At 45.0% G+C, this 12,618-nt stretch overlaps 1 protein-coding gene across 3 annotated transcripts in view; it reads right to left on the minus strand.

Moving 5' to 3' along the window:
* Positions 1-12,618, minus strand: part of Wdr59 (WD repeat domain 59) — a 76,218-nt gene that overhangs the window by 21,355 nt on the left and 42,245 nt on the right. For 2 of the 3 annotated variants that reach the window (XM_076572171.1, XM_006974088.4), the window contains 6 exons: positions 10,277-10,441; positions 8,637-8,732; positions 8,323-8,479; positions 7,387-7,456; positions 4,289-4,442; positions 886-942 (listed from right to left, as the gene is read on the minus strand). In XM_076572171.1, coding sequence (XP_076428286.1) covers positions 886-942; positions 4,289-4,442; positions 7,387-7,456; positions 8,323-8,479; positions 8,637-8,732; positions 10,277-10,441 — 699 coding nt within the window. The remainder of the gene's footprint in view (positions 1-885; positions 943-4,288; positions 4,443-7,386; positions 7,457-8,322; positions 8,480-8,636; positions 8,733-10,276; positions 10,442-12,618) is intronic. The other variant, XM_015992917.3, reaches the window with a different exon arrangement.

The following is a 12,618-nucleotide window of genomic DNA, read 5'->3' on the forward strand; positions in this document are numbered from 1 at the left end:
CTATTTACAGAGCGGGGGACACCAGTGAGACTCAGCAAAGGGGCGAAGGGAAGCAGCAGCTCTCTGAGGGAAGAGGCCGTGCTGGCGGCTCTACCCGCAAGCCGCTGAGCAGTGGTTCTCGCTACTCCAGGCTCCTGGGTTCAACTGGTTTTTGTAGGAAAGGAGTAACGGTCTGTTGTTCTAAACATTCTTTATAGCCAACAAAATTGGTACAGGCCTCAAGGCTGCCTTGAGGACACCTTGGCACTACTGAAACATGAAGGGGGTGGGAGAGGAAGACAGAAGAGGGGAGAGGCCAATAGGAATGAGCAGGAAGGGAAGGAGGATCTGAGGATGTGCACAGCAAATTTTATTCCGAATGCAAAACACTGATGGTAAGAAGAAAAATTTGTTCTGGAAAGCTCCCAAAGATTAAAACCAGCTCAGGTAGCATGCCAATGAAGCAAGTAGGTACTTCCCTCACTGATCGGACTGAGGCTACAAAGCAGAGACTAAATGGCAGAGGTCTCTTCTATCTTCCTCTGCTGCCCCCATGCCAAAGGTAGGCTTTTGGAATCTCCATGCAATTTGCAGAAGTGCCCCAAGTGATATCAGGTGAGCTGCAGTCATTTGATCGGGGTCCTTTCAAGAACCCAGTAGTGAGTTTCATTTGCAAAGCCCATTCGTGATCCTTAAGTGTTTACCCAGTTGAAATACCACGACTGGCAAGGAGGCAGTCCTTGGTGCCTGCCTCCCCAGGGTGAAAATTTTATTGTCGCTGGTCCTGAACACCAGCCAGCCTGTCTGTCATTCAGGTTCCTCAAAGCCAGGCAGGTGGCATTTTATTCTTGGGCCTTTGGTAGAGACAGGATTAGTCAAGGAGAGCATTTGCACAGCGCACAGTACCGGGAAGTCGTTAATTGCTTGTATGGACCAACGTCGCCGGGCAGAGCGAGGAGACATCTGTGCGTGAAAACGTTACACCCAGGAAGAGGGAAGAAAAACACCAAGAAAATTAAAAGGGAGAAATATAGAATAAAATGAAAGTTTCCCCCACATCGGATGGATTTATAGGTACATATGCTGCAAAATGGGAACTGGGGTGGCTGGAAGGCTGAGCACGGCAGCATCTGTGCCCTCTCCTCCCCCAGCCCACCGGCCTCGAGCCCAGCTTCAGCTGCTCTTCAGTCACTGTCCAGGATCTAAGGAGGCTGATGTCAACACACTCTGACAAAGGAACCCAGGGGAAGGCATGAAGGACTCTGACAGGACTAAGGTCCTGCTGCCAGTGGAGAGACAGGAAAGATAGTTCCCCTTCGCCTCACAGGTGTGAAGAACACACCAGAACACACTCTTGTTCCTAAGCACTTCTTCAATAGGCTCAGTTCCCAGTGTGGCCGGGAGCAAGGAGGCAACCGAATGCCTCAGCACTGGGGCTGAAAAACTGTTTTCAGAACAATGCCCGGAGGAGGAGGAGGGACTAAGCTGGGGGGATGCTCTCTAGGCACTCCAGCTAGCCAAGCTGATCTGGTGTGGGGTGGGTAGTATACCATACTGCCGATCATGAAGATCAGACGTTCCTCTATTAACCGAAAGGCCTTTCCAGTACTTACATCAGAGCTATTTTAATAACATAAACTGAAGCAGAGATGAGAGGCTGCAAAATCCGAAAAGTGTCTGTAGGTCAATGCTCAACATTTTTAGAAGTTCTAGAATAAACAATAATTCGTTGGCTGGTAATCACTGGCCTATTTGCCAAGTCTGCCCTTGTGAGCATCCGTACTTTCTGACTTATATGTGACATGACAGGTCTTTAGGTCACTCACACTTTTAAGTTTTTAGTAGCAAACCTTGTAATTTCATCTAGAGAACACTGCATGAATGTGAATTCAACCTAAGTTGGGCAGATTAGAAATAACCCACCGCCTTCAGGAGGCTGCATGAGACTCTGCACTCTCAACGCAAGCCCTTCTTGCTAGGCTTTAATGCAGGCACCCCTTAGCCCTTCCACCTCCCTCACTAAAGCTCTTGGGGGTGGAGACCTAAAGGATATGAAAGTACACAGGAGGAAAAATGTGGACACACAGATTTTCAGTTAGCCGGAAACATTTCCAGACCCAAAGTAATAAAATGAAATCATTTCTCCTGAGGAGAAAACAGTCCTCAGGAATGACTGAGCTCTGTGAGGAAGACGAGACCACCTACAGAAGCCAGCATGGGGGCCTCCATTGCTTTAGCTGCCCTGCTCTATTTAAACAGGATGAAGCATGAACAAGCGGCAGGGAGAGAGAAGGTTATTTCAAATTTATCACAAAACAACTGACACTTGCTTGGGGCATCTTAAATACACTGAACCACATGAAACTAGCTCAAAAGTGGCCAGACAGAAGCATGTGCCCACAATTTACCTTCACAATCACAATGTGCATTCTTTAAATGTGTCTCCTCCCCCAGGGTCCTGAAGGTCTCAGTCTTCTGCTTCTTGACTGGGGTGCTTGTTAATTCTCTAAACTGCACATTTGCGACCAGCTATTATTACTGTGCATATGGTATATACCAGTGCAGGGTTTCATGCTACACTATGTTAAAAAAAAAAAAAGTGCTCCCCATTTTATTTGGTTGCTATGTAAAAATAAACCTTAAAGGCTCCTTCCTATGTCGGATCAGCCCATTTCCTGTGGAGAAGAGCAGTCTAGGAACTGCCCACACTGAGATCTCACAGTCCTCTCTAGCTGCTGGGATGATCAGCCACGTGCTCTCTCGGTGCTTCTTCATGAACACAGTGTTGGTGGGAAAGGGCCAGACCACTGTAACCACGAATGCAGGCATCACCAATGCTTCTGTCTTGGAACCGCAAGCACTCTGACTACAGACAGGCTTTCTGCGAGCTCCAAGTCAAATATGTGGGCCAGTCTGTTCTGGCCAATCAAATTGTAAGCATGGGTGACTCACATGACGTGAATCCAACGGGCATCCAGAATTGCCTCTTCAGAACTGCCTCTGACTCAGAGATCTCTTCAAACTGGTCCTGATACTAAATACAACCCTCATTTCCCTAACCGTAAGTGGCTTTTATGCCAACTGAATGCTCCAACTATCAACTCTTCTACCCAGTTACCTTACAGCAAAGGGGGAAAGGGGCTAACTTTTTAATGTAAATGAACTTGGGGGAGATAAAGTCTGGTGGGTGCCTGAGGAAGGTCTGTGACAGCCAGAGGGACAGAACCCCATCAGGGAGATGGGGAGAGGGAGTGTGGAGAGTGGAAGGCATGCAGGAAGCCAGCTAGAACCATATTCCTGTTTGACTAGATGGCTTTGCCCAAGATGGAACTAGCCCAAATACCAGCTGCTGCCCAATTTCAGCCACACAAGCCCTGAGACTAGACTAGTCAGAGCTGGTCAGCCATCAGTGGGAGCTGGAGGCAGGCTCCGCTGCAACACATGTGAAGATACTTACAATACTTGATAAAAAAAAAAAAAAACATTTTTTATATTTTAAATGATTCCATTTTTAAGGCCGATTTGAGTTACCGACAGTTGTTATTTCCTGTTTTATGGGAAACAATGAAGAATCCTTAAGGAAGAATCTGTGCAGTAGGTCAGCAGGGATGCTAACTGTTTAGACCCATCAGTGTGGAGGCCAGGCTCTCAGTCTGACAACACAAAGACTTCTAGGCATTCCCGGGCTTAGCAGGTTCCACCCAGCTAAACGATAAGTACTTTAGGGACAATTTATCACTTCAGAACCCCAGAAAAGCTGGGCATGGTGGCACACACCTTCACTCTCAACACTCAGGAGGCAGAGGCAGGTGGATCTCTATGAGTTCCAAGCCAGCCAAGGTTACAGAGTGAGACCCTGTCTCTAAAAAAAAAAAAAAAAAAAAAAAAGGGCAAGTTCAGGTAATTTTTGTACCAGCTGATCCACTCTGGAAAACTTTCTAGGGATCAAGTAGCTGCAAACCCACCAAGCTCTCCAGCATTCAGAAGCAACTCTCAGTGTGTTGACAGACATCAGGACATCGGGATATAGTGGAAGAACCAAAGTTAAATTATTCTACCTGGAATATGGGGATCGATTCAACTCATGGGGATTGCCAGGGCAGACTTTAAGGGAGGAGTGAAGTTCTCCTTCACTTTGCAGTTAGGGTATAAGAACAAAGCCCCCTCCTTCTCCCCCACGGTTTACAGTGGTTTAACCCGACCGAAAGCAGCTATGAAAGTGAAGACTACAGGGGGATTACAAACTCAGCTACTGAGCACGGCCCAGGAGACAGGAACAAGACCCCAAGGCAACGGCTCAGACGCTTACCCGTTCCTTGTAGTAGAAGGAGCTGATGGAGACCTGCTCTTTCTCGCTGCGAGTTGGGCTCCCACTGTACAAACGCAGGTTCCCGGGGGCCTCGGTGCGGATTTTCATCGGGGCAATCAAGCCGGTGTGATACGCAGATAGGGCTGAGAGAGACCTGTGGTGGAAATGAGAGTTGTCCATGTGGGCTGTAGCCTCTATACCCTGAGTAACATGATTTCTGCACACTGCAGAAACAGACTCTCCCATGACTATAGACAGGAAACTCAGAGAACTCTACAGACTACTAGACCTGCTAATCTACAAAAATCTGCTGTTTCCAGATACTAGAAATAATCATTTGAGGGCCAAAAGATGGCTCAGCTGGTAAAGACACATGTGCACGTGCACACGCACACACATAAATATAAAAAAAACATTTGAAAAAAATTCAATTTTTATTATCAAAACATCAAATAGGCAGACATAGGGCTCACACTTGTAATCTCAGTCCTACGAGAGCTGAGACAGAAGAATTGCTATGAGTTCAAGGCCAGGCTGGGCTATAGTGAGTCTCAGGATAGTCTGAACACATATAATGAAAAAATATGAACTGGAAATACAAAATATTCCTAAGAGTCATTAAAGAAGATGCATAAAAATGGAGAGACATCCATGCCAGGGAATGAAAAGGTTCCACAGTCACAACATCAGATTTCTCTTGACTGATAAGCAGAGTTAGCATAATTCCAATCAAAACATGAGCAGGCGTTGTAGAAACTAACAAGCTGATATAACTTCATGGAGGTTCAAAGGCCTACAGTAGCCAACAAAAAACTAAGCAAGAATAACCTTTGAGAACTCACTCCACCAAACTTAAAGACTTACCAAAGAAGACTACATTCTGAGTACTAAGACATGGGAGAGACGAACAGATCAAAAGAATAACTAGGGTGCAGAAACAGATGTCCACTTTTCATCCGTGAAGGAAGGCAGGCTGCAGAGATGGGGCTAGAACAACCGTTTATTTCTATTAAATAAAACAAATGTTCACCCTTACCTCACATCATAAACACCAAAGGGACTGAGACCACGGACCTTAAACAAGGAATTTAAGCTGCAGACGCACAGAAGAAGATGCAGAAGGGCATTTTTGTGACCTTGATGTAGACTGAGGTTTTTTTTTCTCTCTCTCTCTCTTTTGATATAATACAAAAATCACTAACCATAAAATTAAAAAATGATGAATTAGACAGTATCAAAATTGAAAACCATGTTCACTGAATATTACTAAGGAGGGAGAAAAAAGAGCCATAGATTAGAAGAGAATCAGTGCATACATCCAGCAAAAGATCTGCAATCAAAATAGATAGCGAGCACAAATAAGTAACACAGTGTGTGATACTTGAACAGGCACATCACATCACAAAAGGAGACGCCCAAATGGTCAATAAGCACACAAAAGCTGCTCATATCATTAGTCATCATCGTGGGAATGCAAATTAAAGCAACAAGATAATATTTCCCACCCACCACAATGACAGAAGTTGAACAGATTGGCAATACAGAGAGAAGACGTGGAGTAATCAATTCTCTGAGCCTTCAGTGAGAAGAGGACAAAATGCCCTCACCACTGAGCACACACTTTCTTGAAGTTAAATAGACGTCTATCCCTATGACTCAGCAGTTCCACTCAAGTCAAGAAATTACTATATCCGTGAAAGAAAAGAAAAAAAAAGGGGGGGGGCGTGTATATCTAGTTTTACTTTTAATAGTCCCAAACAGGAAATGATCCAAATATCCATCAACAGAATGAATCGGCCTGCGTTATGTTCATACAGTGCAATTATGGATCCATGCAGCCATTCACATCAAGTTCAATAACATTAAGTTAAACAAAGTAAGCCAGACATAAAGCAGGTCATGCTGCATGACTCTAATTCAATGACGTTTAAAAGCAGGCAAAACTGGTGACAGATGTCAAGACAGTGGTTTCCTGTGGAGCTTGGCAAAGGAACCAGGACCTTTTAGGAGTCAAGACAATATTTTGTATTTTGAGCTGAATGTTGGTCACTGAGCAGTAAACTTCAGACTTGTCTACTGCCAATTACACCCCAGTGAAAGACTGCTAGCTGAAAAACGTCCCCCCTAGAACATGTGATTGGAGAATAGGTGTAAGGCTCCTGGTTATGGAACCCCAGTTCTTGAGCATCAAGGTTTCATCTGCTCGGACTACTGCAGAAACTGGCAACCTCCCATTCAAGCAATAGCATCTTCAATCCTTTCTTTTAAGGTATTCAATCTTTTCTTTTAAAATTTTTTACTGACAACTAAAGGATCTTCCCATGTGACTGCTGAAAAAACTAAATCGGTTTAGATAAACTGTCCACAGTAAAAGAATCAACCAGCCAAAATGTGGACCCAGGTAATTTGGCTATAAAGTGCACACCTCATCTGTCCCACCAGCTTGTCCATCAGAGAAGCAGCACAGAAAACTAGTGCCGAGGGCAGGAACGTGCTGTTTGACAGAGACTCTTCCGGCACAGAGATGGGGGGGAGAGGGAGGGAGGGAGGGAGGGAGGGAGGGAGGGAGGGAGGGAGGGAGGGAGGGAGGGAGGGAGGGAGGGAGGGAGGGAGGGAGGGCAGGCGGGCTTTTGCATTTTCATTTAAAACGTTAGTGTGGTTTGAGTTTTCCCAACACACAATTTTAAGATGACATAGCCTGATTTTAGAAGTGGCCTATTAGTGTTGGTTAACTATGGATGATATTTCTACTTTCAGCTTAATATTAAATAATAAAATTAAGTAAAAGTTTAGCAGTGGGAGTCAAACACTTAGAAAGAATTCCCTCTTTCCCCTCCTAGTCCTAAGGAGGGGAGCCAGGTCCTTGGACACGCTCTGCACATCAACTCCCACCAGGCTTGCAGCCCAGCCCAAAGCTGCCTTAACCACCTTCACCAAGCTGCCTTCCCGTGCTCTGATACGAACCTTCCAGTAGAAATAAGTTCATAAACCTCAGTATTTGAAGAAGGAATTTTGTAAGAGGGATTTAACTGAAGACCTGAAATGAACTTTCCAGAGAGACCCAAGATGCAGATTCCTGCTGCATCCCCCAGACTCACCTAGGCGTAGGCTCTGTTGGAGACACTGCTCGATGCATCGTCATGGGCCTTGTGAAGTACACCAGGTAGCCTGACCAAGGAGACATGAGCATGGTGCTGTCAGGGAGCTGGACATGAGAACCCTAAGGCAGGACTGGCTAATCTTTTTGTTCTTTGAGACAGGGTCTCACTAGATAGCCCAAGCTGGACTGGAACTCACAGCAAGCCTCCAGCCTCAGCATACTAAGTACCGGAATCAAGACATGAACCTCTATGCCTAGATTAATAACTATACTTAAAATAATTGTTTTGGTGGTACTAGAGATTGTATGTTGGCTTTGCACATGCTAAGCATTCTTATCACCAGCCAGGCAGGGTTTTTATCCTCTCCTTCAGTATACCTGAGGCACATCTCCACCCACTGCCAATGCTTGTGACTACACCAATCCTTAAAAGGAACAAGGTGAGAGTCTACAAGATCCAGGAGAGGTAAAAGAATCAGGGATCTAAGTAGATGCAGATTCAAGATCATCAGAACTAAAACAGTTTAGACTTCAATTATGGTGAACATTCTTTTTTTACAAAGACCTACTTATTTTACTTATGTGTACATGTATGTGTATGCTACGTGAGTCCAGATGCCTGTTGAGGCCCAGAAAGGATGTGAGATCCCCTGGAGCTGGAGGTTCAGGTGGTTGTGAGCTGCTGGACCTGGGTGCTGGGAACTGAACTTGAGTCCCCTGGAAGAACAGCAAGTGCTCTGTACTGCTGAGCCTCTCCAGGCCCATGGTAAACATTCTTAGGCTATATCCACAGACACCAATTTAGCATTACACCATATGTTGTTTTGAGCTCTTGCAAAGTTAAAAACAAACATTTTCTGATAATTATGCAGAATATAGGCCTTTCTTAGCTACACTTCTTCAGAGTTAAGAGTCAAAGAACAGAGAGACCTACCTGCTCCACAGAACCTGGCCCCAGAGGTCCTAGGAAAGGGAACATTGGCATCCTGGTATGACCCATAGGCAGTGGTTACCCGGGCAAATGTCGGTAAGGGTGGTGTGACAGAGTTTGGGAGTGCAAATGGGTTGCTAGAAGCACTGTCCTCTTGGTTCTGAAATCAAACATAAACACACTAGAACCCACAACCTATCTTGAAGCTGGATTACAAGACAGTGGTGCGGTACTGCAATGGGGGCCAGGGTCTCAGGGACAGGAACCGCAACAAGGCACTAAAGCATGGGTCGGCTCAACAAGTTCACGTTTCCCACCACGAAAGACTCCAGGCAGGAGACGAGCTGACGCAGGCAAGGCTCCAAACAGCTCTGGTTGCGTTTCACTTTCTGCAGGGACGTGTCCTTTAGGATCTGGAAAAGACCCAAAACACCATCAGGGAGAGAATCATATGTCCATATGTTTCCTGTTTGGCTTTACTCTGCAAAGTGGCTGGAAGCATGCTGGCACTGGGGGCCTGGCACATGGTCAGGCCTGAGGCTTCTATTGGCTCCCACGGGGGCTCAAGGGAAGAACTTTCCTGAGCCTTAGACAGAATAGAATGACTAGTCTTTCTTTCTAGTGAGTTCTACACAGCTTTGCTTCCACACATGACAAATACCATCATTTTGTAAACACCATCACAGGGCTGGAGAGAAAACTGCTCTAAGTGATATAAGCCAGGCCAAAGATTTCTATTCAGCAAGTTATGATGCATTGCTCTATTTTTATCCACGAAAACAGTGACCCCTGACATTTTAAAGTACATGCTAGAGATATGAACTGACACCCACATTAAGACAGGCACATGCACTGGACCGCTGCCCTCACTGCCTGCAGAGAACACAGGAAATGTGCCTCCTCCAAACTCACAGCTGCCACAAGTGTAAAATTCACAACTCCACAGAAGCTTTGTTATCAAAAATAAAAAGTGTAATGTATTTCATTTGTGGGGGGTCGACCCAGGGAATCATGTAGCCCAGGCTGGCCTCAAACTTGCTATGTAGCTGAAGATGACCTTGAACTCCTGATCTCCCTGCTTCCCACAATAGGTGCACGCATTAAAGGACTGTATCACCCTGTCTGGCTCATTTTCACTAATTATATGTTGGCATACAATATTATTTTAGATATGCTGAGTTAAATAAAAGTACTATTAAAATCAATGTATCTTAAGATTATTTTACAAACATGTCAGTTTCCGAACCCACAGGGCTACTTTTCTGAAGTTTTTTTGTTTTTTGTTTTTTTAAGATTTATTTATTGTGTATATAGTATTCTGCCTGCATGTATGCCTGCATGCCAGAAGAGGGCACCAGATCTCATTATAGTTGGTTGTGAGTCACCATGTGGTCGGTTGCTGGAAACTAAACTCAGGACCTCTGCAAGAGCAATCAGTGCTCTTAACCTCTGAGCCATCTCTCCAGCCCCTACTTTTCTGAGATTTTTCAATGACTATACATAAATTTTTTCTAACTGTCAAATATTTTTTAGCTTCAAAATATATCTTGCCTATTTCTTCTAGATAAGTGAAACTGCCTTGCAGAGTCATAACCTCAGGCTAATGCAAAGCTCTAAATTTGCAAGTACATTAGTTATAGTTCATATATGTGCCTGAAGTATTTATGAAACCCTTCATATCCAACATTTGTAAAAGTTTTTCTGAAGCAAAGTCAACAGTTTCTATTAGAATTCCAAAGGACATCCATACTCACCCCCTCAAAAAAAAAAACAGTTAAGAACCCTGCCCTACTGCTGACTGGACCAAGAGGGAGGCCAGGACAGTATCTATGCAGCAGATACTGCAGCATATAGGGAACAGGCAACTTCTACATCTTACGATCCAGGTTTGTGCTCAACCTCACCAATGCCTAGGTTACAGACGCAAGGAGGATTTAAAGCTGGGACCCAGCCTTACCTTCAGCAGCTTGGCCTTCACGGCAGACGTGATAGTGGTAGGGTTAATGAACTGGAAAGAAGGAGCGGCATTGTTGGGGTACTGTGCTGGGAATGTCACCAGCATCTTGACACGATGGTTGCTGCAATGCACAGACACCGTGCAGCTCCGGTCTGCAGCGTCCATCTGCAAGACACAAGCCCAAGGTGCTTTGGAGACAAACTGCAAAGGGTCTTCAGATGCAAACACATTTACTTTATCATATTGTGCTGTATTTTATTTGCAGGGTTGAACCTCAAGCCTGGGGCCTTGAACAGGCAAGACAAGTACTCTCTACCCCTAAGCCACACCCTCAGCAAGATGCGAATGGATTTTAACAATCAGCATAAATGTTCCTAGTAACTGAGTCAAAGGAAAGTGCCTATAAAAACAAGTGAGTTTGAAAGATAATTCGTTTTCAGAAAAGATTTCTAAGTTTTAGTACTGTTTTAAATAAATTCATACATATTATTTTTTAATTTTATATGTATGGGTATATCTGTACACCACCTATGTGCCTGGTGCCTTTGGAGGGCAGAAGAGGACAACAAAGTTAGAGACAGCTGGGAGCTGCCATGTGGGTGTTGGGAACCAAACTTGAGTCCTCTGAAAGAGTAGCCAGAGCTTTTAAGCTCTGATCCATCTGAGAGATGCAAAAAAATGAGTTGCTTTATTTATTTATTTACTTATTTTATTCATTCATTCATTTATTTATTTGTTGATTGATTGATTGAGAGACAGGACCTTACCATGTACCCCAGACTGGCCTGGAATTTGTTATGCAGCCAAGGCTGACCTTGAACTCATGATCTTTACTGAGTGTTGGGATTACAAAAATGTGCTACCACACTTTGCTGGTTACAGAATTTTGTTTCGTTTTTGTTTTTTAGGGTGATGGGAACGTTCTGGAATTAGACAGTGGTGAAAGCTGCCCAACTCTGGAATCAACTGGGAGAACAGCAGTAGAGACTAAGCTGATACGGACAGGCAATTAATGCAGCCTTTAGCTCTGGTGATTTCCCACGTGGCCAACTAGAGAAAGCAACTGAAGTGAAGTGAAAAAGGCGAAACCCATGGAGATCTAGAAACTTCGATTGTGCAACTAAATTCAATTCAAATATTCAAATACTATCATCAGGGGTCTGGAGAGGTGGCTCAGTGGTTAAGAGCACTGGCTGCTTTTTCAGAGGACCCAGGTTCAATTCTCAGAACCCACATGACAGTTCACAGTTGTCTGTAACTCCAGTTTGGGGGGATCCAGTGTCCTCTTCTAACCTCTGCAGGCACTGCACACACGTGGTGTGCAGACAGACATGTAGACCAAACAGCTGCTGGCCTTTGAAGTCATATGTCCCTTTGTCTCATTCCCTCATCTGTAAAGCGCAGTTACACTACACATCACACAATAACGTTAGAGACCAACAGACCCCGGCACTGCGGTACTTATCTCTGTCTGTAGTGAAACACCTCTGAGCAAAAGGAAAGTTACCAAAGCTTGAAAATCCCTTTCTGGAGTGGTACTCAGTTCTCTAAAGCAAAGAATTTTGAAATCTACATACACACACACACACACACACACACACACACACACACACACTGCTCCATGTTGAGAGTCAGGCCAATCCAAGGCTTCTCAGAGGCCAGATGAGATCACACAAGGAACCTAGTTTTGTGTCCTTGCCAAGGGGCAGATTTGCCATAGTCTAATCTGGAGCTGGGACCTGGGCCTTGAATGAGTCAGGGTTTTGGTTCCTGGGAACGTGGCTTTTCCCCTTGAAGAGACGGGAGTTATCAGTTCCAAGGCTGCTGTGTGGTCAATCTGGGACGTACTTGTGATACCCTGTGTTCTCTTTGGGCCACACTGCTTGACTAGCATCTTGCTGACGGTGTCCCACTGTGTGACAGCTTCTGCTGCCTTCCTCCCTTTTCTCCCCCTGGAAACAGCATATAAGATGCTGTACTTCTTAATAAGTTTGCTTGGCATAAGACATAGCTTGTACAAGACCTCCTGACCCCAGATTTCTGTTTTCTTTGTGGTCTCATCTCCTGGCCATGTGTCCTCCTCAGGACCTTGTCACTGATAAATAACCTGCTGGCGCAGGTCTGTTCCAAGGGCTAAGTGAACCAAGAGGCTCTGGTCACCTTCTTCCTCCGAATTTACACCAAAGGAAACGAGCTCACAAAGGAAGGTGGGGGAGCACAGAGCAACAACATGGAGATTTAGGAGATTTGGCTCCAAATTCAGCTCTGCCATTAACCTCCCCATCATCTTGTCAACCAGTAAGCCTCCCCAGAGCAAACATCACCACTCACAGAAAAGGAAG

Source organism: Peromyscus maniculatus, chromosome 5 (genome assembly GCF_049852395.1).
Source record: "Peromyscus maniculatus bairdii isolate BWxNUB_F1_BW_parent chromosome 5, HU_Pman_BW_mat_3.1, whole genome shotgun sequence".
Classification (NCBI taxonomy): Eukaryota; Metazoa; Chordata; class Mammalia; order Rodentia; family Cricetidae; genus Peromyscus; species Peromyscus maniculatus.